Source organism: Mya arenaria, chromosome 3, assembly GCF_026914265.1.
Source record: "Mya arenaria isolate MELC-2E11 chromosome 3, ASM2691426v1".
Classification (NCBI taxonomy): Eukaryota; Metazoa; Mollusca; class Bivalvia; order Myida; family Myidae; genus Mya; species Mya arenaria.
The window spans coordinates 18,484,487-18,511,856 of NC_069124.1; the positions used below are offsets into that span (position 1 = coordinate 18,484,487).

General features: G+C 35.0%; 3 protein-coding genes across 3 annotated transcripts; 2 read left to right on the forward strand and 1 right to left on the reverse strand.

Annotated features, from left to right (window-relative positions):
- Nucleotides 1-2,248: 2,248 nt before the first annotated feature.
- LOC128227090 (uncharacterized) lies at nucleotides 2,249-6,109 on the forward strand. The gene is made up of 4 exons (XM_052937297.1): nucleotides 2,249-4,131; nucleotides 4,299-4,438; nucleotides 5,022-5,219; nucleotides 5,876-6,109. The coding sequence occupies exons 1-4, from the start codon at nucleotides 3,833-3,835 to the stop codon at nucleotides 6,094-6,096; spliced, it is 858 nt and encodes a 285-aa protein (XP_052793257.1). The 5' UTR covers nucleotides 2,249-3,832; the 3' UTR covers nucleotides 6,097-6,109.
- A 384-nt stretch (nucleotides 6,110-6,493) lies between these two features.
- Nucleotides 6,494-9,707, reverse strand: LOC128227089 (uncharacterized). The gene is made up of 5 exons (XM_052937296.1): nucleotides 9,592-9,707; nucleotides 8,804-8,941; nucleotides 8,380-8,528; nucleotides 7,817-7,923; nucleotides 6,494-7,401 (listed from the first exon to the last, which is right to left on the reverse strand). Exons 1-5 carry the CDS (start codon nucleotides 9,705-9,707, stop codon nucleotides 6,523-6,525), a joined length of 1,389 nt encoding a protein of 462 aa, XP_052793256.1. The 3' UTR covers nucleotides 6,494-6,522.
- A 10,229-nt stretch (nucleotides 9,708-19,936) lies between these two features.
- LOC128227091 (heat shock 70 kDa protein 12A-like) lies at nucleotides 19,937-24,775 on the forward strand. The gene is made up of 4 exons (XM_052937298.1): nucleotides 19,937-20,136; nucleotides 21,883-22,104; nucleotides 22,457-22,613; nucleotides 22,994-24,775. The coding sequence occupies exons 1-4, from the start codon at nucleotides 20,116-20,118 to the stop codon at nucleotides 24,073-24,075; spliced, it is 1,482 nt and encodes a 493-aa protein (XP_052793258.1). The 5' UTR covers nucleotides 19,937-20,115; the 3' UTR covers nucleotides 24,076-24,775.
- Nucleotides 24,776-27,370: the final 2,595 nt, after the last annotated feature.

The window sequence follows — 27,370 nt, forward strand, 5'->3', positions numbered from 1 at the left end:
TAATTGTACGTTCATTCAAAGATATCTGATAATGGTACCGTCGCATAATTAAGACTTAGTGTTAGCTCGAGAATGAAACCCCAATTCAAGTTATATCTAAGAATGGAAGAAAGTGTGCTAAATGTAGATGAAATTATCTTAATCAGATGCTAATGTTAGAATTAGATCTCGGATGTGGACTGAGTACTCCTAAAGATCGCTGTGACAGAATGTATTCTTTCTTTCAGCATCTGCTTCGTTCTACCATTACCAAGGAAAGCGATAAAAATGTAAATACCTTGACCAGCATTTAGTACAGTAAACAAGTAGGAAAATGTCACAATTCCTGTAAAGCCGTAAAGAAGCCCGAATGTCCAACCCATTCCTGTTATTGTCGACAGTTTGATAAATATCTTCAGATGATTTCGTTCAGTTTTAACGTTACTCTGAACGGTCGGAACACGCTTTATTTTGACAATAACGACGAGGAACATGACAAAGTTAGATAGGATAATAATGCCAACGGGTATAAGGAACGTGTACAGCTGAAGGTCAACGTGGTCAATGTAGCAAATATGTGTGCCATATCCAAATTCTCCATAGTACTTGTGAGAAACCATAATGTTTACCAGAACCAGTATTACAGATATTAAACATGCGTACAAGTGATAAATGAGCAACGTCTTCCATTGCGAAACCGTGGAGGGCATAGATTGAATTCTAACGAAAACCCGGAGCATATGAAATGTACATATATTCATCCAAAGACCAACGACTAGCCAAAGAAAGTGAAGTAAAATCCCCATCATTTTGCAAGACAGCGAATTCCGTTGAAAGTCGGGATAACTAATAATTAAAGCAACTTGGGCTAACAAAAGAATAGCCGCTAATGAAATAACATTTTTTCCAGGGATATTCTCTCTAAGCTTTGGTATTACAGCATATGTAAGTAAGAGAACCAGGAGACAACATATGGAAACAGTTGTGAGGCTTAAGGACAATATTTCTTCTATTATTGTATCCCGTTTATTTTGTATTCCTCCTGGCATCCTGTAAGAACTATGGTTAGAAAGTGTTACTTTTATTTCTAAGACCCCTTGATTGTGTCTTTTTCCTGACGTTGTTTCAAAACTATTGTTGGAAGTTGTTTTTCCATAATTGAATCCCGTTGATTTTGTCTTTCTCCTGCCTTTGTTTCAGAACTTGTGTTAGAATGGATTTCTTCTATCATTGAGTCCCCGTGATTGTTACTTCCCCCTGGCGTTGTTTTGGAACTATAATTAGAACGTTTTCGTTCTATCATTGATTGTCCTTGAGTTTGTTTTTTTCCTGGCGGTATTTCAGAACTATTGTTAGAAAGTATATCTTCTATACTTGAATTTTGATGATTCTGCTCTCTTGTTTCAGAACTCTTCTTAAACAGTACAACATCGCTCACTGTTGAATTATTCGGCTGTATGCACTGTTCGTTTCCTATCAGTCCTGTTTTTGAGCAAATCACCTGAAGAAAAAACTGAATTTACACTGCTATAAAATGTCAATATCTGTACTACCATTTTTTCGACAAATTATATTCATATATATTGGCACTATCAACAATCCTTACAAAAGCATATAAAAGTATATTCCTTTAATAATCACCTAATAAATAGAATGAAATTATATTCGTACATGAAAATACAAACTGGTTCTCTATGCTTTTCTTAAAGATACAATTTGAAATATAAATAGCACTATATACCGTTTTACGATGTATATATTTTTCATTTCTAAGGTCGTATTCATGATACTTACATGTAAACTCTGTTCGCTCTTGTTTTCGGCTGTTTTTAGTTCTTCTTTCGCGGATACCAGCCCCGCTCCTTTTTGTGGTACTGTAGTTTGAAACAATTGCGAATAATTATCTTCATCTAATTCAGGGCTTGTCTTTTTTATTGGAATTGTTGATCCAGAAAAATGAAGTTTTACATAACGAAATTCGTCTTGAGGATGAAATAAAGAGCCTAAGTGTTTCACATATGACGGTGTCGGACGGTAGGTTGTATATACGGCTAATGTATCACTTCTGTTTCCAATACGTGGCAAGGTTTCATTTTTAAATTTGGTGTCTGCAAAGACTAAGCCAAACAGAAAAAATGCAATTAGAAACATAACGAACACGTAATCCTGAACAGTTTGGTGAACATATAAATAAAAAGAGCGCGGTGATATAACTAGTGTTACAACATATACCATTGAAAAACAAAAACGTAAATTGACCAATACCATCAAATTATATCATTATGCCGTCGTTATTTGTTTGGTTTTTACTAGAAACAATGACAAATAAAGGAAAATTCTCTGCTGCTTAATACTTATTACAATGCTATATAGTAATTATCGGTTGTTAGAAATGCCAAACGGTCCCGAACGCAACGTGACATTTTGAAATGACTTACCTAAGCCTGATCTGAATTTATTGCTTGCTATGCATAACTAATTGTTTGGTACTTTGCTTGTTGTACATGGATGGGATATAGTTTTGCTTCAAAGGGCATACTCGGCTCTTAATAGTTTATTTGTTTATAATTACAGTATACACGGTATTTATGGTATGTGTGTCAAGACCTGTGTATTGTTGTTTTTCGAGTGTTTGCAATAATATGTGCCAAACACTACTATTTCGCACTAGGAGTTAAACAGTAACCCGGGTATATGCGAGCCGGAATCGTTTAGGCTATTGTACCCAGGTACAATATTAGAACCCCGTACCTGACCAATACAGCAATAGGGCATGTAAGTCACGTCATGTGACCTCCGAGAATTAACGAGAGTTTGCACTTCCGGGTACAAACAAACTACGATATGGCGCTGTCAATTTTGTACTGGTCGAGATACGTCGACGGCCATGTGAAGCTTACACGAAAAAGTGAAGCAGCGGTAGAAAGCGGGAGAGTATTACGATTTTCCATCGATGAACTGAGAGTGATACAGGCAAATGTTCAAGCAACCATGAGAGATACGTCGTATTCTGTCCAGGTAAACAAACATCATTTTGTGTATTACACATTACTGTACAGTAAAAAAAAAAACGATTCATTCCGATTCATAGTGCCTGCTGCCTTGGTTAATATCCAGGAACTGTTACTTTCAAACGAAAATGTGTGGAGAACTACGTTTTAAATAATAACAAGTATTTATTGATGACTATAATGATGTATTACATATCTTCTCTTCTGTCCATCTTAGGGTTGAAAACGTTGAGTTTGAGGGTGAAGTACACCTGTCCATTCATGTATATATATGATTACCCTTATGCATCTATAAAATATTGTGTATTTATCAAATATTTACTTTTTTTACAACAGCAAAGAACCAAGTTGACAAAAAAATCTTTGGTCTGGTAAAAGCTTGAGGTCTGTATCGATGTCTGTTGAAAATGTTCTTATCCAGGGCTCTTAAGAGGACTGTCACAGCAGACGACAGATCATTTCTATATAACTGCCTAGGGCAGTTAGGGCGTTTCACAGTTTGCGAAATTGTTGGAGTTAAATGTTGATTTTTGTTACTGTTGTACAGTTGGGATTGAATAATATGTCTGTTCATTGACGTTGTCATTTTCATTATTTACCATAATTTGATCATCATTTGTTTCTTCTGATAAAAAATGTTCTGCATTCAAAATATTTGGTCTAAACTTTGATAAAATTTTCTGAAATTGCAAATGACAAAATAATAATGTTTAGTATAATAATTAAATTAATATTGATAAACAAGGATCTTGTAAAATAATGATATAAACCTATTCACACGATTGTGCATTGTATGCATGTTATTTATGTAATAGTTAACTTTTGCAATTTTCCTTTAATTAATGAAATTTATTATTTACTATCTACTTGTAGCTTTACACTGGATTCTGTTGGAGGAACCCAAGCCGCCACAACTTCCATTACCAGTGATTGAAGATGTGTTAGTCAGCGAAGGATACTTTTCATCAGAAGATCCACGCACATATTTTAGGCGGTCACTTGTTCTGTCCCAGGAGAAGATCACCCAGATAGCCTTCATGACAACCGGGCAGAGGGAAAACTCCCTTTGGGCAACCGCCAGAAAGCTGCGATTCACTGCCTCCAACTTTGGACAAATAATTGCTGCTTCCAAACGCAATCGGTAAAGCTATGGATGATAAACTAAGCAATAGGTCTCTTGTAAAACTATCTTTATTACTATTTTTCCCTTTTATCCAAGCATTATGATAGCAATATACTTTGTATTCAGTTATATACAACTGTTAATAACATGTGTGATGTCACTTAAGTATGATAATGTATTTACAGATTATGTGCGTCCCTGAAGAAACGGCTACTGAGCGCCTACAATCTTCAGAAGAGGGCGCCTATCCAGTGGTGGATAACTCATGAGAAAAATGGGTTAGATGCATATTGCAGAACTGGAGGTGTGACATTGGTACAAACTGGTAAATATTTAAATGTCTTTTTTTCTGATTCATGAAAAATATCCAATGATACTAATTATTGAACATGCTTAATGCTGTAAGGTACCATAAAGTTTTGTACATTTTAATGTGATTTGGTACCTAATGACATCAACCAGTTACTGCATGTTAATATATTACACAATGCACAAATGATAATGTGATATGAATAATTAATTTCAAAATTGGATTCATCTTCATCTGTGTTACAAAGCTCATTTCAATGTACATTTTAAGTTCCCACCACTTTTCATTGACCTTCATGTATATTACATTTGTATTGAGATGAAAATGATTATAATACTGTTAGTGGTACTTGCTATATTCAAGAATCACTAGTCTATGTATTATTGTTGAGAATGTTTGATTGTAAAGTATTGAAGTTTAATATTTGTAGTTTGCTGATAAATAAACAAGTAGAGATTTAGCTCTCTGTGTAATGCATCAACCTTGTTATCAAGAGGTTTGTGATTTGAGCCCCAGTATGGGTACATTCATTAATTGACCAGTGTCGTTAAACCATATTGTAGCTGATGCCTGTTTATGTGTATCTAATTTTGTACAGGCATTTGGCTTCATGAATCAGGCATCTTTGGGGCTTCACCTGATGGGTTTGTTCAAGGGGATTATTGTGGCCGCGTTCACCTTCAAGAGAAGGAACAGCCAGCAATGTCACCAGACTTCATCGAGGTGAAGTGCCCTTTCTCGGCCAAGGACATGACTATTACGGAGGCATGCCATTCAAACAATGACTTCTACCTAGGTATTTTCACTCATTTTATTCTCTAAGATGATTTTCAATATAAGTGAAAAATAATAATTTTATCTCTGGATTGTTGACACAGAAAAAGGTGGACATAAACTGTAAACACATATCACAAACTGTTAACTTGATTTATCGCTTGATTGAAGATGTTGATGCTGGTTGCTTATACCATTATATTGCAGTTAACTATCAACTACTATTATTTATTTAACTTAAAGCTGCACTGTCACATATTGATTTTTTTTATTTTTTTTATTTTTATCTTGGAATGAGCCATTTTTTGCATATATATACATTTATATAAATGCCAGGAAACGAGTGATGTAAGACTGCTGACATAAGAGCAGATCGAAGTTTTCATATTTACGTTTTCAAAATTGATGTACTATGGTTATAAGCGTTAATATTGCTCGAAGAGAAATGAAATTTTCGGCAGTTTTCCAACCAATTGAGATATGTTCTATAGTGAGTTATCTCTTATGACTGAATTGAAGGCATTGATTCCAAAATCAGCTGATTCTGAGACCAAAAAAGAGGTCAAAACTGTCAGTCTGTGAGGGTGCAGCTTTAAGTAATCATTTTAAATAAAAATGAAACAAGCATTTTTTGTTCATAAGATATGATCAAAAGACGGCTTTGTTTTTTTTTTCCAGACTTATCTCCAGATGGCAGGATGTGCTTGAAACGCTCACATGACTACTGGCACCAAATTCAGGGACAGCTTCATATTACTGGCACTCAGTGTTGTGATTTGGTTGTTTGGACAACGAAAGCCATGCAAATTGTTAGAATATTAAAAGACAATTCTTGGGCAATTAGTATGTCTTCTATGATTGATTTTTACATGTTGACATTTTTACCATCTCTAAAATGAAGATATACTTTATTGAGTTTATTTTTTTCATGAAAATGATGAATGTACTTTTGTAATAGCTGACACTGAAAATGGACCATTGTCAGAGTTTGACACTGTGCCATGATAAAAGATAAGAGATTGAGTAGTGTGTATCACATTCAATGTTAACTATCAAACAATGCTTTAACAAATTTCTATCATCTTTGAAAACTATTTTAAAGTTTGAATTTTTTTTAATTGAATCAATTATTTTAAACAAAAGGGAAGTCCTGCGATCATTACAGAAACTCTTTTTGTACAAAAAAGAAATTTGGTGTGTTACCTTTGTTTGTCATAAATATAATACCGCTTTTTTAAATTTCATACAGGTGGTGTTTGATTATCATGCACAGGACACAAACTGAAGTAAAAGAAAGATCTTTTCATTTAGTTGTTTAATATGTTTCACTCCAAAATCTCATATTTATCAGCAATTTCCTTCAATAATGGTGCTTGAAGGTTAACCAAACAGCAACATAGTTGAAATATTTTGGTTGACAAATGTCTATACTGAGCAGGAATATGATTTAAAATATCATATTTTTTTATTCTTTCGTTTGCTCTTTCAACATGGATTCTACTTCTTCCTATTTTGAAACACAATTCAGCCTCTTCCTTAGTAAAATGTCCTTTACTGGATAAAAATGGTGGAATATTTAAAGAAACACCAGCTGGAAGTTTATCAAATATATTAAATCCTTTGTCTGCTAGAATTAGATCTCCAGGCTGAAGCTGGTCTAGAACATGACAATGTTCGACTATTGCAGCATCAGATGTGGAACCTGGATATAAATCTGAACTGTAAACAAGTGCACCATTTGGAGCAACACAGGTTACAGCCTTAACAGTGTGTCTGCTTTTGTAGCTGCTGTAAGACAGCGACTGGCTGTTCATATCTGATGGCACATCTTGTATGATTTCTGTAGCATCCATAGCGATTCTAGCAGAGGTGAAATCTTCAAATGATTTTGGCATGGAGCCTTTGCATTTCAGCTGGCTTGGAATTCCTACTGCCTTTAAAACACCATCATGTAGTATTTCATGCAATACAGATATGTAGGTGTTGATAACATTAGACACAGTTGCCCTGCTGGTATTGAACCGGACAGCTAAATGTAGGTCCTTACAATTCAACCTTAGTTTCATCAAAGCCATCAGAAGTTGATCCTGAATGCTAAAGCATGTGACTGTCCAACCAGCATAATAGTTGAATGGGGCCATCCTCTGAACCATGCTCGCCAGCACTTGAAAAACATCTGTTGGGAATGACGTGTACAACAGCATCTGCAAAACAGTGAATCAATATACTGTCAGTTAATTCCATGCGACTGTTGTATATTATGTTACGATAAATGATGTTGGGCATTCAGTAGACATATCACTATATGAAATCTGAGTATTTGTCAAAAAGTAAAAATGCTTATGACCAATGTAAACAACACACTTGTTTTGACAATAAGTGGTACTTTAAGTACTTTAAAGGCAATATATGTATTCATACTATTTATATATTTATCATTTGGTAAATGTCCTTTTGATAAAAACAATTGTTTTGTTTCATCGAGATATCAATCTTAATTCATATTGTCAACACAAACATTTCCCATTTTCACTCGTGAAAATATTACTTTTGATGTTCACTAGATTAAATAAATTTAATATGTCACTGAACAAATCCTTTTGAAGTAAACAAACTTACTTTATCTATATCATGAATTATATCTTGCAGCGTCAGCCTTGGTTTCGACAGTTTAAGAGTTTTGATTTCATTTTCTAACTCTGAAATCTGCTCCTCCAGCTGTGGAACTGAAACATTTTGTATGACAAAAGTAACTAAAACTGCCTATGACACCTGGGAGTAAAATGTTTTTGTCCAAGATGCCCCTGGAATGGCCAAAAATAAGAAAAACGAATATTAATTACAAATTGGAACATTCTATATAAAGTAAATTTATTAAAATATACTTGTAAATGGTGGACAAAGTAAAGGACAACATAAAAGTTAAATGATGCAGGGATTGATTTTTGAATTTTGTTGTGACAATTCACATGAAATAATATATTCAGCAAAAATAAGTTTGTCTTCATGTATGTTCAAATGGTTCAGGACATAGTACTGGTCAGAGAGTATAAAACTTATTGAGGTTGGTTAGCTCAGTTTGTAAGAGCATCTGTATTGCAAGGGGATCTTGGGTTTGATCTCTGGATTGACCGCGTTCTTTTTTGAGTCTGTAATATTTGTATGAATACTAAAAAATGTACCAGATTTTGAACACGCTGTAGAGCCTTCCATATCATCCATTTCTGACAATGGCTGCTTTATGTAGCTATGGTCACGGTTGCTGCCAGTGGCTGTATCAGGCACGTCAATTTCTGGTTCCACAGCCTCTTCCACCTTGCGTTTTTTACGTCTGGATAAAAATTAATAAATAAATGAAATGTATAAATATCATTTCAAATAACAATTACAGACCTTGTTGCAATTTAGTAACTGTAGTCTAATTATTTTAATCATACTGAAACTACTAAAAAGCACATTATGATTGGGATATTAATCACAGTGACTATGATTTATAAGGATATTGGACAACAAATAGTGTTATTATCGTACAAGGAAGTTCTGTCTAGCATAAGCTGTGAAAAGTTTTAAAACAATAACACTACACAACATATTCATTAAATTTACCTTGTTGGGGTTGGTAGGTCTGGAAAGCTGCCAACATCTTTACTGAAGCTGAAGATGGTTGGACCATTCTCCTTCTTCCCATTAACAAAATGACAGCTACATACCCGGTCGTTGCTGTTATATGGCCTGTCTGCCCGTCTGAAATGTTGTCATGAATACGTTTATAATCATACTATTGAAAATACTGGGACAATCCAAGCAGTTGAACATTTAAACAGTGATAAGGCGTCCTTGTAAGAACAATTATTTAAATATGTAGATATACTGTACAATAGTAAGACATAAACTGCTCATGTTATACAACTCAACCAGTACTGTCACTACATCAATAAATGACGTGTGGATTTTAGGCCATACACATTTAGGTACAATTGAGTATCTCACTTCTGTCAGTAACTTTTTAACTTTTGTTAATACAATTAAGTAAAGTAACTGAATCAAGTAACAAAATGCACTTTTCAATGAAAATTTAAGAAAGATCTTGCCACCATACTGTACATTACAAATATATGAACGTGTCTCTTTAATTGAGATGGGTGGGGTAATGATATAACAGATAGACGACGGTTCTGTTTAATTAGTTTTACCCTCGTTATCTCGTAGTATTCACACTATTGGTGAATCAGCATGGAAAAAAGTACACAACATATCGTGTATCTTAAATTCAACTGTTGATGAACAGTAATAAATAGCAAAGGTCATTTATGTCAGCAACATCGTCTGATCGACTGACAAAATGAACATTATTTAGTCACAATTAGTGTTTGTAGACAATTTTTTGCAATTACCTGCATCTGTCAATCCATTTCTTTCTGTCCTTGTCATTAGTCGGAAACCTGTAGAGTCCACAGGCCTGTCTGCCCCCTGTGCGATGCGTAAAGCCAAAAGCATAACAATACACCATTTTCATAAATGGCGGTGATGTACCCGGAAGTCCGAAACCGAAAGTGAAAGTAAAACGAGACTTACGCGCCCTATACCATACATGTTTTTGGAGGTATTCACATGTGTTTTTACTTTAGCCTGCTGCTTGTTCAAGTGAAAGAAAGATATATTACTTCTCAATGTGTTTTACCAAGATGATGTTCCCCAAACTTAGTTTTTTGTTTCAGACAAGATGGTTTCTTTGAGGTGTTTTAAAATAGGGATGAAACCTTAATTTACTTTGCTATGTTGTTTTTATTCTGTGGAATGAAATGTGTATATAAGGGTTTCCGTGGATAATAGGCATTCGGGTACCCGGGTCCAAAATATACCAACCGTCCATGCCCTACTTGGCACAAAAGATCACCGTCGGTGGCGATTCCAGTTGTTTCGTTAGAGGTAGGCGCAAAATCACATACCTAACTTTTCGCATGCCTTCCCTCCTTCCTAAAACCAATTTTATGGTTTAGATGTCGTTAAAGTGGCTTTGAAATATGTAGCTAATTGAGTTTCTGATATACTGTACTCATATTATTTCTCCGATATTGACATACAAAATTACACTTGGACATATTAAAGGGTGGGGGCGTACCGGATGTGCCCGACCCCTCTCTCTCCCCTAAGGAGGGATTCAACGGATTCGTTTGAGCCCTCTGTTCCTTTTATATGAATTAAGGGGTGGCATCTATTCGATGAATCAAATACCCTACTATTCTGTCAAATATTGGCTTCTGGTGTCCCAATATAATGGTATCAGTTAAAACGGTGTTGTTCTTGTTTTCAAAAATCAGAACCATTTTTTTAAACCGTTGATCTCACATGTGTGAATGAATATAAAAAATCAATACCATCATCATATACGCTCATAATACTATGGCAGTTTAAGTGCTCTCTATATTTCAACACAATTAGGCACATAAACTAACCGTTTCAAGACCGATAAAATTTGGTTGTAGTAACATACTCTTTCTCAACATTAAATTTACATTCCTATGTAAAGATACCTTAAACAATATCATTTCGAAGGAATAGACGAACATACAAAAGTACAAACATTGGGCGAACTCATACTGAATTTTCTTAACAAGAACGTACACTGATTTTACATTTTCAATTAAAATAGCTAAATTATCCAACAGAAGTTAGTATTCGAAAAGGGAGATAAACCACCGAAAAATGTTGGTGGTAGTTAACGGGAAGATCATACATTAAGATGAAACAACATATACCATTGAAAAACAAAAACGTAAATTGACCAATACCATCAAATGATAGTATTATGTCGTTGTCATTTGTTTGGTTTTTACTAGAAACAATGGCAAATAGGGACAATTCTCTGCTGCTAAATACTTATTACAATGCTATAAAGTAATTATCGGTTGTTAGAAATGTCAAACGGTGCGGGTACAATTACTCGTACATAAAGTTTTTCTGCGATAAACTGTCACTCATTCGTCTTCCATAGTGTAATAACTTATTGGCTCACACTTGTTATACCTTTTTCCCACAAAGTAAGCGCTAAGCTTGACACTTGTCACGCCATTTGTCATCAAAGAAAGCGCTCATCCTCAAACTTGTCATACCCTTTGCCAAAAAAAGTGATCACGTATCCTCACACTTGTCATAGCATTACCAACAAAGTAAACGCTCAGCCTCAAACTTGTTATACCCTTTGCCAACAAAGTAAACGCTCAGCCTCAAACTTGTCATACCCTTTGCCAACAAAGTAAACGCTCATCCTCACACTTATCATACCCTTTGCCAACAAAAAAAACACTCAGCCTCAAACTTGTTATACCCTTTGCCAACAAAGTAAACACTCAGCCTCAAACTTGTTATACCCTTTGCCAACAAAGTAAACGCTCAGCCTCAAACTTGCCATACCCTTTGCCAACAAGGCAAGCGCTCAGCCTCAAACTTGTTATACCCTTTGCCAACAAAGTAAACGCTCAGCCTCAAACTTGTTATACCCTTTGCCAACAAAGTAAACGCTCAGCCTCAAACTTGTTATACCCTTTGCCAACAAAGTAAACACTCAGCCTCAAACTTGTTATACCCTTTGCCAACAAAGTAAACGCTCAGCCTCAAACTTGTCATACCCTTTGCCAACAAAGTAAGCACTCATCCTCACACTTATCATACCCTTTGCCAACAAAATAAACACTCAGCCTCAAACTTGTTATACCCTTTGACAACAAAGTAAGCACTCATCCTCACACTTATCATACCCTTTTCCAACAAAGTAAACGCTCAGCCTCAAACTTGTTATACCCTTTGCCAACAAAGTAAACGCTCAGCCTCAAACTTGTCATACCCTTTGCCAACAAAGTAAACGCTCTGCCTCAAACTTGTCATACCCTTTGCCAACAAGGCAAGCGCTCAGCCTCACACTTTTCATAACATATGCCAACAAAGTGTTAAGAGCGTATGGCCACAAAGTAGAAAGTCACAGAAAAGAACCGCCGAAGACAACTTAACATTAAACTTCTAATGCCACAATTTGTATATTTAAAATTATTGCCTTGGAATGGTCAATGAAATGAATTAAGATGTCAATCGGGCCTAACCTGAATTACGAGTGCTTAACCTCACACTTGCCCGATCATTGATCTATACATGAAGAATTATAGTGACACTCTTACTCAAAATCAAAACATACACATGTATAGCAAACATAAATTTTGACTGATAAAACTTAACTAACTAAATAATACATTTATGGAAAATATGAAATACTAATTACTAGTTTCTAACCATATATTTAATAGCTGAAAACACAAAAAAAAATATTAAATGATTGATGAATGCTAAAAGATTTATTGTGGTGTACTATAGTCTCATAAGGTAGAAATACTGTGTTGTATGAACATTTCTTTCAAATTAAACTCGGTAACCTTCATAAGAACCATTGTTTTCGACATTTATTCATCCTTTTTGGAATAGTAAAACAATAGTATTACTTGTGATAAATCTTATTTGGGAGTAAGAGTGCATCTTTAAAGATGTAAGCCGAGTCGGGGCCAGCTTCAACTTGAATGTAATGAAGTATAGAACAAAAACATCATAGCATTATGTAAAATAAAAGGCAGTATTTGGATGCTGGAAGATTGGTTATAGCGTCTGAGCACATCTGGATCGTTACCTTGGTCAATCGTGGCCACGTCCGTCCTTAGAGTCAGCAACATCAATAATGACTGGTATCTTAGAAAACATCATGAAACAACTGGAACGAAACTAAACATACGATAAATCTTAAATCATAAAAGTAACAAATACGTTACTAACTAATGTTAGGCAATCAAACAGTGGAATTCTGTAAAAGAAAATAAATATGCATCTTAACAGGAAAATCAACCTGAAAATAGGGATGGGATGGGCGGGAAATATTATCAAATGTATATCTTCGCTTTCAGACATTTCAAAATAACTTCTTATTTCACCAAATACAAAACCTCGAGTGACGAAAACAAAATCGTTTTCCCCATATACCCACAAAAACACGAGGAAATCATGTTACTAGTGACCCGTCAAACTAATCCACCTTCATGAATCTTAAGTAAGAAATAGAAGTGAAGTAACTCTGCAGTGCATAATATAATAATGGAAATTGTCAACACATTTATAAGTACAATTATTAATTACTAAATTGCTTGACAATTTGATTGACGATATTGTTACGTTTAATAAATGCCCCAAATATATTTCTACACAATCTTAGCTGATACTTTTTATTATTCGACTGTAACAAATCAACAAATTTTAGCATACTAAGTCTTACGTAGTATTGATCATTTAAATAATCTATGAGCACATCACGTAGACACACTCTGCTGCTCGTGTTTGTTGTAATTTTAGAAACAGTCATAAATGAGGGAACATTAATTATCGGCTGCTAATTACTTATAACACTGCAGTTATAGCAATTTATTGTATTTTGAAATATCAAACAGTCCCAAATTTTGAAATGCACTATCAAAGCTGAAACTAAATGTGTTGCAAGCTATGCGTAACGCCATCATTTTTGTACTCAATGAATAATAATAAAACTAATAGTGAGGGGTAATCCTGAAAAATAAAAATAAAGTTTTAAGAGGATATTTTTTCAAAAAAAACCACACACACACTTTTTTCATTTAACACAAAATATTGTTTATAGGATAAAGCTGTATATTAAGTGTATGCATGTTTTCATTCTATTCACATTCAATGTACTTCATAGATACTTGAACAACAGTTTTTTTTAACTTTCCTCTAAGATTATGCTTCGTTCGCCTTATATGGGGGAGGAGTTTAGTATGTGTTTGGTAAGAACCAGCCGGCCAGTAAGTTCAATATGTTAGAGCGCCGGTCTAGTGTTCCGGTGGTTTAGGGTTAGAGTCCCGCGCTGGATACCTTTTTCCTTATTATGTTAACTTTATGTTTAGTTTATGTTTCGACAACTGCTATAAATGTGCTGGCCTTATCGTCAGGCTAATGTCTTACATATAGTCGATTCGAACGACACGTTGGTACATGGATCACTTTATTTGAGTTTCGTTCTAAAGTATATTGATTTTTACCAAAGTAACCATTTATTTAAACACTCAATTGTTTATATCTGCCGTTTCAATTTGACAATTATTGACTTAATACTTATTATGCACCAGTCAATTGTAACCACGGCCCCCAAGGTCCGGGGATATACCGAGGATAGCCGGGGAAATGGACCGTGGTTTAACCTTCCAGGTGGTCCCGCAGTGCCGGGTGAATGCGGTGGTTTTGTTTTTGCGCAAAATAAAGCGAGGAATGGGCCTTACCTAGTGTTACCTTGGACCGAAAGTCAAAGTCCCCGCTATTCCCCGCACCTGGGGGAGGGGGCGTGGTTACAATTGACTGGTGCATTACGGGCAGCTGTCTACGATGATGTATTGGTTATTGTGCCTGACTACTGATCTAGAAGGCACGGGTGCGATCCCTTCTGCCGGCAAAATTAAACAAACAAAAAACAGAAAAAAAAACATTCTTATTTTCGTTTCCATTATTTCATTTTAAAACTAATTACATGTCTTAATCAAGCCCGGATATGTTTGACAAAATTGCCACACAAGTTTTATATTTCATGACATCAACATAGCTGTTTTGAGGCCTAAAATTGATTTGAAATGTTTATCCATATTGTTACAACGGTATACAACCTACATACGCGCGCATTTAGCACCATACAATCTTTAGTAGCCCCCACACTAAGCACCATACCACCTACAATAGCCCACACTGAGCACCATACCACCTACATTAGCGCGCACTAAGTACCATACAACCTACATTAGCGGGCACTAAGCACCATACAAACTACATTAGAGGGCACTAAGCACCATACAAACTACATTAGCAATCACAAAGCACCATACAAACTACATTAGAGGGCACTAAGCACCATACAAACTACATTAGAGGGCACTAAGCACCATACAAACTACATTAGAGGGCACTAAGCACCATACAAACTACATTAGAGGGCACTAAGCACCATACAAACTACATTAGAGGGCACTAAGCACCATACAAACTACATTAGCAAGCACTAAGCACCATACAACCTTCATTATCGAGCACTAAGCACCATACAACCTACATTAGCGAGCTCTAAGCACCAACGACTATACGCAAAAGCAAGTTACCGGGCATAGTATACCTTTAACTAAACATAAATACTAAAGCGCAGCCATTATAGCTAGCTTTCCTAGTCCCCATGCAGTGTTAGGTCGTGGGTTCGTTTCCCCGCAAGATGAACATCTTTCCAGTCTGCTGTAACAACTCACACTGCGCGATTAGACACGAAAAGAGGAATATTGCGAAATGATATAATCTCTGAAATTCAAGGTCAAATTTATACCGTCTGTTGCTGTTGAGTTTATAAAGGTCTGCCCGCGTCCTATATAGTGGCTTCATTATGGCTTGACACCGCCACATCCCCAAGTGTTGACTAAAACATATTTTTGAGATCAAGAGGGGCGGGGGGTGTTCCCAACGTTTTGTTGGATATTCACAAAACGAGTAATTTTGAGCCAAAATTGCCGCGGGTCCTACGATGAATGACATCTAGAGTGATCCCACAGCTCTGACTAGTGGATGTGGTTTTATTTCTTTAGTCTTAATTTGTTTTAATTAAGAATTTGGATAGTACGTGTGTCTTAAAAATCTTTAACTAATGTAAGTATGAAATATTTTAAAGGATGAGCAAGACTCGCGGACAGTCCATTGACAAGAACGTGTTCTGAGAACAGGACGTTTCGTCCAGTCTGCATACATGTATATGTTTATCACATGCTTACCCTTGTTTTCCGTGTAATATACCCATAACGAATATTTTGATCTCACACATGTGTAAGATAACCTATCAGACATTTCTATTGGCTAAACTAATCACACGCAACCTAGATATCCCTCCCGAATTGTTTGTAAACAAAATGGTTTAAATGCCAACAAATAATTACCTCAATAATGAAGCTGTAAGACTTCCGGGAGACAAATGGCTAACGAATCATAGTGCCAGAAAGCATCTTGTACAAAACCTTTCTGATAACAATGTTCCGTCAACCAGATAATGAAGATCATTAGTCACAGAAATATCCAGTCAGTCAACAAATACAGCCACATTAGTGACAAACACCACAAGAACATTTCAGACATTTCCATCTTGACCAACACAAGCAATATGCAATCAATGACATTTGCTTGCCAGTTTAATCAGCTGTCGGTTACCGAAAACACAAATACGAATTCCGCAGCACAGACGTCTCCTTACACATCCCATGGCGGCTAGAACATCATGTTCTCTGGAAACATTCTTGGTGGAACTTTTTTAACATCAACATCCATGCAGTACAGAGTAAGGCTCCGCTGTAATCATCTGCATGTTGTGAAACTCCATGTTCACTAAGAAAACGCTGCAAAACCATCGTAGAAAGAGACAGCGAATAACTTTTAAATCCGCGCACACAGTAAAACTTGACAGACCGATGTAAGTCACATAAAGCGCGTAAATGCATGTAATCTGAGTGTGACGTCATCAATTGTACTTATTGGGTTTTTTTTGGTTAAAATCGTTCATTATTCATGCTGTTGGATATTTTACTACACATGTTTATAGTTGTGACTTGTTAAGCGCTTTATCAGAATTAAAACTTGATAACTCTAGTCACTTTTGTCATTTTAATTTGGAACTTTTTATATGGCGCATCGTTGACATTCTACTCTGAGTACTTTGGCTGTCAAACAATCGGTTCAGAATCTGGAACTAAATTGGTAATAAAAACACCGTTTTAAGCATGTGATAAAAAAAAGATCTGACACGAGTTGTCATTTAATACAAGAATTTTACAGAGGCTCGCTTACTAACAAATTTCATAAACTCGTTTAATAAAATCTTGTATTAAATGACAACTCGTGTCAGATCCTATATATACCGTCTACCTATTGAGGTAGCTTTTATAGTGACGCGCCTGTGGAGCGAGTAAGTTATTGTTTTGGTCATTTAACATTCGGCGCCCAACATAGCGTCTTACCTGTTGAGCATATACTTAAAGTATAAGTCAACAAGTCTTTATAGTAATATACTAATATAGTATTAATTTCCTCCATAAAAGCCATGTAAAAAACGTCTGCATTTAGTGTAGGCCTTATCTGTAAATATGAATATCACGTAAATAATTCGATATCGAGATTTAGGAGATCAAGTTTATTGAGTCGCATGGACATCTGTTAACATTTGGCGTGCTTTTTCAGAATAATACAATGAAAAATACAGGAACAAGTCTATAAGTTATATAAGTGTGCATATCTTGACGTAAGTACTATATTTTAAACGATAAGCTGACATTTTAGAAAGATAAATCAGTCTACTTTTGATCGACCATAAATATAAAAGGAAATCGAAACAGGAAGTAAATTAAGCATCGACGATACAGTGTTTTCGAAGTCCTCACGATCGATCAGAAGAAAGGTAAATTAAAATACAAAATGGCTTTAACAGATGTCATTGATGGGCGGAAGGTAAATAGTTAAACTTATAGATTAAAATAAATCAAATAAAACCTGATCATATATTCGTTTTATCTAGTATGGGTATTTTGGGGGTATTTTAAAATGATAAAAATAACATAAAAGGACGTTACGCTGCTGTAGTTGTATGTATGTATATAAATATATAGTATATTACCATTAATAGGGTTAATGGTGCATGACCATCATTTACTATAGCATATGTTCTCTTTTATAACCTTTATACTATAAATAAAGGTTTCTTTTTGTTAGAACCAAAATTGGAATTTGCGGTGCTTTCGATTTACGAGTCTTGAATATAAGGTCCAATAGTCCAAATATTGTCAAATTAATGATGAGGTCTTAGTATTCATTAAAATTATAAAAAGAAAGGGTGTTGTTTTTTTGTTTAATGTGAAAAAGGTAAAACGTTAAAAAACATTTGCTTGGAAGTGTTTATATTCACAGGTACGTAATAAAGATCGGTTTACTTGTTTACAGTACACTTGACACACTTTAGATGTAGATATATTTGTGATAACATCCAGCTCTATTTAATATAACAGTTCGATATGGCATGTACATTCACCTAATTAAATGAAATAAATGTTCATGTAATATTAATATTTAACAACGACAGTAACTTAATAACATATAAATCCACCTAATTAAATCAAATAAATGTTCATGTAATATTAATATTTAACAACGACAGTAATTTAATAACATAACTATATATACTTTTCTTTAAAAAGTTTACACTAATGTGTATAAATGCTTTTTATAATTGTGTTATAATTAAACACTGCCCTTAGCTTTACTACGTATTTCTGTAGTTTTCAAAATCATTGTGTTTCTTTACTTCTAAAAATCTTGGTTAGATTAGTGTAGACATTAAATTATACTTATATGTAAATTGTATGGTAAAGGATGGCTGTCGGGTTAGCACAGAGGCTAGCCCTCTCGCTTCTGACGGCGACCTGGGCGTGGCGCATGTGAGTTTGGTTTGTGGTCACCAATCCGGACAAGTGGGTTTCCTCCAGGAACTCCGGGCCCCCACCCATAATAGGATGTTGCTTTAACTTCTCTCACAAACGCTGTAATCATATAAGTTTCATCTTATTAGGATAAACAAGAAAAAGGAAAAGAAAGAAATCTGCATCGGCAGCAGGATAAAAACACTACGACATGAGCGATCCTTGTTATGTCACATATAAACAAAAGTTAAAGATTGTAGCAGATTGTGTCCACATTGAATTCGTTGAGATAAGGATTCATTATATATCTAAATCCCAGCCTTGTATATATATATATATATATATATGTATTATGTATTTGCTATATAAACATGTTCAATATGTTTAATGCAATAAAAGTATTGAATATTAAATATAGCGAAAAGCTCGACACTTTTATTTATAGTTTTGTTTCAGGTAGTAGTGTAATGAGAAGCTTTCAATAGGCTTTTTCAACTGTTATTTATGTTTTATCAAAAAGAAGGTATATATAAGTACATTGGCTAGATCAGAAAGTGTTGTTTTGAGATCCCTCAATCAAGCTTCGTCGATCTTGAAATTGCACTTTTATTACCTGTGTCTGATAATTAAAACACTGCAGATAATGGCCCGGCATCTGACCGCGATGCCAGTCCGCGCTGGCGCAATGCAGAGAAAGCCCATTGTGGTGGCCATAGACTTTGGTACCACACACTCGGGATACGCCTTCCAGACCAGGGCAAACTTTGAAGAAAATCCGACCAAGGTAAGTATTTAAACAAAATAATCAGGAAATTAAAAATAATTATTTCCAGATATATTATACAATAAAATTGGAAGTTACTTTGTTCAATATATGTGTGCTCAAATAAAGCAATATTTTGATGAGTAGGGCTCACTATTTAACACCGAAAATAAGCATTTTTTGGTTTCTTTTAAATGCTATTTTCAGATGATTTGAAAACTGAATTGGCGTTTATCAAACTGACACATTAAATCGTTACGTCATTTTATGACGCTATTTAAATAAACAATTCAGCTCAAAATTCTAAACATAATTTTATTGAGCCAAAGCAGCATATTTATCAAAATGAAGTGAACATAACAGCAGTGAAAATAACATATTTCACTGAAAGACATAAAAGAAACGGGAAAATGCAAGCAAATATTCGCATATTTTTTTTTCAGATTGACACCGCAAATTGGGCGAGGACTGGTTCGAACATTGGAATATCACTCAAGACGACTTCGTCAATACTGTTTGATAAAAACCAACAGTTCCATTCGTTTGGCCACGAAGCAGATCAAAAATATAATACTCTCGCTGCGGAGGGACAACACTGGGACTGGTTTTTCTTTAAAAGATTCAAAATGGCCCTTTACAAGTCCGAGGTATGTTTTTAAAGCAAAGGGAAGTGCATTTCTTCTAACTATTATTCGAATGCAGCCTAAAATTTCAGCCAATGAAATTGTAGATATGCAATCCTTAAGTACTAGGCTCAATCATCAAGAATTTCAAATTTAGTGAGTGTTTAAAGGTCCGCCTACTGCCATATCCGATACACAATCTCTGCGTCAGTTTTTGCGTTACCCTTGAGGTTATATTCTAAGAGATTAAGATGACCTGAAGTAATGTTTTAATAATTAAGAATGTGCGGAGTGAGCGAAGAGAACTTCATGTCATTTAACTATTGCATGTATTAAATATTCTGTAGATTGCCTTACTTTCCCAAGATCCCTTTTTCGCGATTGGTTGGCTTTGGCTAACTTCGCGTGATTTAATATTCGCGACATCAATACTTAAAGGGTCACAATATAAGTTATTTAATTTGAATGCATCATTATATTTGACTCATTTGATTTAAATTCATCAAAACACAAATAAAAGCAAATGATTTATGCACAGATATTTCTGCGCTTTTTGTGACTACGTAGCTATTAACTGAGTACCGCATTTATAAAGTCTAATATTGTTTGAACTGTACACAAATGATATGTTTTGTTGTTTGGCATACATAAAAGTTAAATGAATTAAAAATAAAAATGCATTATCATTTTATTTGCGTTGTCATTTATATATATATTGAGGATATTTGTTGAATTCAGTGTAAGTTCGTATTTTATTTCACGAGTGGTCAAAGAGAAAATATTTTTCTTTGACCACGAGTGAAATAAAATAAGATTTTACACTGAATTCAACAAATTTTCTTTTTATTTCATGCATATATATATTTATATCGTGTTTTTTCAACATATTTCCCCGCTAGAGTAAATTTCTGTGGCCTCTGCGAAGCAAAGTAACTGCGGCATAATTGCTATGTCAAAGTTACCTCCTCATCGCGCGAGCTGTCTGCCCACTATAAAAAAGTTCCACACTTTATGGAAATAGTTGTTGGAATTGAAATTATTTTTAGATAAAACCCTACTTCCATCAACGAAACCTATCATTTTTAACATTTACTGATGCACAAAACAAGTATTTAAACAAAAGCATTTTGGAAATAGAAATACATGTATCGCGTAGAAATACAATTCAATGAAACTTGAGCATTTGTTTGTAGGAAAAAATGATCTATCAACTCTATTTCTAGCACATGTGGACAAGTAAATATTCAACCGATACCTACCAAGCGGGTTAATTGTAACAGTATGTTCTATGAAATAGTTCATACAAAAATTGGTAATAGATATAATCAATCGCAAAAAAATGTTTGTTTTATGTGAATATTGCTGTACTCTATAGACGACAACAAACATGTACTTGTGACATCCATGTATTTTTTTCAAAATCAAGGAAAGCAAATCTTATAAAAGATGAAAAAATAGTCCCGAGTTTTCTGTACAGAGTGGAATAAGCAAGGGTTATCAGTATACTCGAGCCAGAGTGAAATGATCAAGTTATCAATCACTAATATTTTTTCACTCTTTCACCGGTATGCATGAAATAAATGATTCTCTGTATACCTATACCCTGTTACCCCTTAAATTATCCTCAAAAACATAAATGGAAACTTACGTTAGATTTTGAATTCAATCCCAACGCAAACCTAAAACCATCGCGAAATGACAGCAGTCAACACTAATCAGAAAACTTCTCTCTATTTCAAACTTAATAAATTGAATCAATCCACTTTTCAGAATCTTACTCGCGAGATGACTTTAAAGTCAGAGACTACTGGTAAAGAGATGCCAGCAATTGTGGTTATCCAAGAAAGCATAAGATACCTGAAGAACCACTTAGTAAATGTGATAAAATCCAAAGATGCTATGTTCAACGAGTCAAAAATTCACTGGGTCTTGACGGTCCCAGCAATATGGGGTGACAGCGCCAAACAATTCATGAGGGAAGCGGCTATCAATGTAAGTACAATCGGTGAAATGCATACACTAATACTAGATTCATCCACATAAAATCGAAGTGGCTACTTCAAATTTTAGAAATGTAAGAGTATTTGCGAATGTCTTTATGTCTTCAGTATCGATGTTTATTTAATGGGTTACAAGCATTCTTGGTTTTAGTTTAAATGCATGTTCGTGTTTATATGCAGTATCCATGTTGTACTTCTTTGAATTAACATGAAGATATTCCACACGAAAAAGTTGACATTCTAAGTAGTTAACGTTTTATTTTGTATCTCTTAGAGCAGAAAGAAGTATTTCATGTTTCATCGAAATAAATTGTACTCTTTCTTTCTTGCCTTCCTATGAACAGGCAGAAATTCACACGGATAAGTTGTTACTGAGTCTAGAGCCAGAAGCCGCTTCGCTGTTTTGCCGATACTTACCGTTCGCCAGGGAAACAAACGAGAAGAGTGCAAGTCTTGTTACAGTGGGAGTCGGTGACCAATACATGATTCTTGACGTCGGGGGTAAGACCCTGATAGGGATGATTTTGTGTAATGTGTGTTTTGGCTTTAGGTCGAGTGTGAGCGAAAAGGTGTATTGATATTTGTTTAGGCAAAACGTTTCATCTCGTGGTTTCAAACTTCAGAAGGCCAAAAAACTTTCAGACAAGTTTTCAATTTAAATTATTGTAATAAAATCATCAATGAAATTTGTAAAGACCATCAACTACTTTATCTCTGCATTTGCCTATTGCTATAGAAGTCAACCCTTTATATATATAGTTTTTTTTTTTCAAATAACTGAATAATTCCAGGCGCAATAGTTATACATGTATATGTACAGGCTGTGCACTGATATATTAGAAAAAGACACTCGGCTATGATTTAACATGCCTTAATTACAGGTGGAACCGTAGACATTACAGTCCATGAAGTACAGAGAAATGAGGAAACTGAAGATATAACATTAAGAGAAATGTTCAAAGCAAACGGCGGAGATTGGGGAGGGCTTAAAGTTGACGAAGCTTTCGCAGACCTCCTTCAGGACATCCTTGGGCCTGATGTGATGGAGGCTCTTCAATTCAGCTACAGAGATGATTTTATGGAATTCATGGACATGTTTGAAATTATAAAGCGGAAGGTGGCACCAGATATGGATTCACGGGAAACAATGAATGTTCCACTTTCATTCGTCCAGACCTACAAAGAACTGAATAATGTCGAGCTCGAAGATGAAAGACGCATTAGGAGAAAGTACAACGGAAAGATAACCGTCTCAAAAAACAAAATGAGATTTGATCCAGAAATTTTAAAAGGTCTTTTTACCGAGACAGTCGATCAAATTTGTGCTTTAGTAAGCGAGTATTTTGACCAGATACGGGAATACAACATTGGAACGATTCTGATGGTTGGTGGATTCAGCGAATCAAAGATGTTACAAGACAAGGTCCGTTCGACATTCCCGTCTAAGCGCCTGATCATCCCAGAAGAAGCAGGCCTGTGCGTTCTGAAAGGCGCAGTGTTGTACGGCCATAACCCCTCCATGATCACAGCTCGAGTGAGCAAGTTCACTTATGGAATAGGAGCCTACAAGCAGTTCGAGCCTGCTCTAGATCCTCCAGAAAAGCGGGCTATCCGAGACAAGATTGTGCTCTGTAAAGATTCCTTTAGCGTCCATGCTAGAGCCGGGCAAGAGTTCCAAGTGGATGAGATGGTCGGTGAAAACGAGTACGTCGCAGACGGAAAAGATGCAACTGAACTTCAGATCGACGTATACACGACGCCACACCGTCACCCAAGGTTTATCGACGACGAAGACAGCAAGAAAATAGGAGAAATGCGCGTGCCCGTGAGTCGTAACCTCAGTGGTGGTCAAGAGACGATGAAAGTCCAGTTTGTGTTTGGAGACACGGAATTGAAAGTGGTAGCCTGGGATAAAGACAACGGGCAAAAGATAAAAGATGCTCGTTTTGAATTTTTGAAGTAATCTACAAAGGCACCGAATCTACAAAAACACCGAACTAAATGCTGTTGACTGGAACGTGGAAACCGTGCAAAAAATAAAAGATGTTCGTTTTGAATTTTTGAAGTAATTGTTTATCTTAAAAAATCTAAAAAGACACCAAACTGAACGTTGTGGCCTGGAATGTGGACAACGGACAAAGGAATTATGCTTTTTGTATGTATCTGTTATCTGCAAAACAAATGCTGTGATTTAATAGAGCCATGGAATTACTATTTCATAGTATACTAAATACTAAGTATATCGTTTATTTCTATGTACATAGTAACACTGTTTTATCAAGTAGAATAGTTTGGCTTTGACTATAGTCATGAGATTTTTTTTAAAGTAATCAGATTAATTTAAAAAAATCCAATTCATTGATCATTTTGGTTTTTCATTTTGGTTTTATCTAAAATAGAGTTTAATATACGATCAAAGGTATTCATAAATCAAAATAAACATTTCATAATTTGAATCACATCTTTGCTTTAAATTTGTATTCCAAAATATCTAAAAACATCATATTAAATGTCTTTCTTCATTTATCAAAGAATTGAAGTAAACTATTACATTGTGAACACCCAGATAATCTTAGAAGATTTTGACTGAAGTTTATATTAATTTTAACCTTCAAGATGAGTTGTGATATATGCTCAAAACCATTGAATTACTTTTTTAGCATAGTTTTTCCATTAGTATGCTATTGTATTTGCAAAAGTGATAACTATTATGTCTAACAAATAGTTGAAAAATGTTGCACTAACAATTTGCTGCAATTGGATATAATTATTCAAAACGAATCTGCTTTATAAATTAAAGTTGAGTTAAACCAACCAAATGAATATGATCAATGCACTGTCTCACTCAATCCAATGACTGCTTTGATTATACCATGGATTTGTTCGCTTCCAAATGATGTTTTATTATACCCCAACCACATTGGGCTTATGACTCATAGATCTACCTTTCTCTATAACTCCATATGTTTTGAGGTATTGACTTCAAATTGTTTACACATATTGACTGTGTTAAGGAGAAGTGTTATACAAAAAAGTGTTTGGTATTTTAAGAGTCATTGCCCATAGAGAGTTTTACTCTTTTTTGAGGTATTGCTTTTAACTGTACAAACAAACATTAGGATCATTATTGGTGCTTTTTTACTACCAGAGGGCATTCGAAGTATGGTGGGAGTACTTAAATCATATCCAATGGTAGCCTTAGTTATTATAATCAGTATTTTTATTATTACTACTATAAATTTTATTTTTATAACTACCGAAAGGGACTAAGAACTTGTGACTTTTGCTGGAAACAAGGGTTGTCTTGGTCTGTATTTATCTAATTCGTCTGTTAAAATGCCAATGTCAATGAAGATATGTTTTGTCATGTCTTTATATGAAATGTTGTGTTATTTTTTAACATTATTTTCTGTTTTTCATTTTATTTTTTCAAACGGACATACTTCAGCATTATCATACAATGACCGCAATTATGCTAATTATTTCGAGCTATACAGTTTCAATTTATGTTTGGATTGAGGTATTAATACTTAGAACAACAAGGTTACGTTCAATATATGTAACAGTCAATTTATATGCAACGACTAATGTCAATATATAACAATACCATAAGAAAACGTACTTTACTGACATGAAAAAACTTTGTGTTAAAAAATAAAGGAATGTCTTACCTAAGCCTGAACTGAATTTATTGCATGCTATGCAGAACTGATTGTTTGGTATTTTCCTTGTTGTACATGGATGGGATGGTTTATTTGTTTATATTTAGAGTATACACGGTATACATGGTATGTTTGTATTGTTGTTGTTCGATTGTTTGCAATACTTAATATGTGCCCAACAAAACTCCTTCGCACTAGGGTTTGGACGGTAATCCGGGTATACGCAAGCCAGAATCATTTAGGCGATCGTACCCGGGTACAATATTATCACCCGGTACCTGACCAGTACAATAATACTATATATCAGTGTGTGTATACCACGTGATAAATCGCGTCATAAATGCTACGTCGGAAGGCAATACTTTGCTTCGAATGAAGACTTTAAATAAAGATAAATTTCATATTTCTTCACAAATTTAAATGAAACATAGCGCAGTTTAAACGAAACAGCGCAGTCTACGCCGTTCACGGAGCCCCATCTTCAGTCTTTTACCAGACTTCGATTGAGGGTGTTCTTAAACACTTCGACAAACCTTTAAAGATACCTTAAACAATATAATTTCGAAGGAGTAGACGAACAAGCAGGCAAAATTACAAACATTGGGCGAATTCATACTGAATTTTCTTAACAATTTAACAAATCGAATACAAGCGTAAAATGAATAGATCAAAGCTTACGTAAGTGTAACGCAATGCTAGTTTTGTTCTTCTTATTAAGTTCTTTTACATTATTTGCTAAATGGTTTACTTTCCTGTTATTGTACGCCGATTTAACATTTTCAAATTAAATAGGCAAATTATCCAACAGAAGTTCATATTAGACAAAAGGGCCATGATGGCCCTAAATCGCTCACCTGAGTAAGAGTTTAACCTTTGCAATCAATATAACTTGATATTTGTTCTGAAAGAATATTGTGAAACATACTGGTCAAACCTGTTGCCTGGATAATCACTGACAGGACTTGTCACAGTTACCCGCACACTGACAGGACTTGTCACAGTTTCCTGCATACTGACAGGACTTGTCACAGTTGCCCGCACACTGACATGATTTTGTTCAGTTTCCTACACACTGACAGAATTTGAATCTCATACCTACACTGACAGGACTTTGTTCAGTTGCTTGCACACACATTGACAGGACTTGATAATTGACTGCACACTGACAACACTTGGTACAGATACCTGCACACTGACAGGACTTTTATTCAGTTACCTGCGCACTGACAGACTTTGTTTAATTGCCTGCACAACGCCTTTCAAATACCAGAACACATTCAACACCTTCAACTTATATTATCGTTTCTTCCATCAAGGTCAACACCACCTTCCTTCAAATGTTAAGAATCATTTTTTATGTAAGGCTTATTAACTATCCACAAATAAGATAAGATTGTAGCTTAGAATCATCTACATGAAGTTCACAATAATCTACATGAAGTTAATGAATCTATGAACCAAAATAAGAACAATAATTACCTTAGAAGGACCATGCTGTAGACGTTTTAACAATTACAATTTAAAATATATTCCCTTGTTACTAGAAATAGAAAGTAGTGAAATCTCCAACAAAAAGGGCGACCATATAGCAAGACT

Coding starts and splice junctions, on each gene's coding strand:
- LOC128227090 (XM_052937297.1), top strand. CDS start 3,833: ATGAAATTTATTATTTACTATCTACTTGTAGCTTTACACTGGATTCTG. Junction 4,439..5,021: donor TGTGACATTGGTACAAACTG/GTAAATATTTAA, acceptor AATTTTGTACAG/GCATTTGGCTTCATGAATCA. Junction 5,220..5,875: donor AAACAATGACTTCTACCTAG/GTATTTTCACTC, acceptor TTTTTTTTCCAG/ACTTATCTCCAGATGGCAGG.
- LOC128227089 (XM_052937296.1), bottom strand. CDS start 9,707: ATGGTGTATTGTTATGCTTTTGGCTTTACGCATCGCACAGGGGGCAGA. Junction 7,924..8,379: donor TACAGCGTGTTCAAAATCTG/GTACATTTTTTA, acceptor AAAATGTTTCAG/TTCCACAGCTGGAGGAGCAG. Junction 7,402..7,816: donor TAATTCATGATATAGATAAA/GTAAGTTTGTTT, acceptor ACTGTTTTGCAG/ATGCTGTTGTACACGTCATT.
- LOC128227091 (XM_052937298.1), top strand. CDS start 20,116: ATGGCCCTTTACAAGTCCGAG. Junction 20,137..21,882: donor TGGCCCTTTACAAGTCCGAG/GTATGTTTTTAA, acceptor TCCACTTTTCAG/AATCTTACTCGCGAGATGAC. Junction 22,614..22,993: donor CATGATTCTTGACGTCGGGG/GTAAGACCCTGA, acceptor CCTTAATTACAG/GTGGAACCGTAGACATTACA.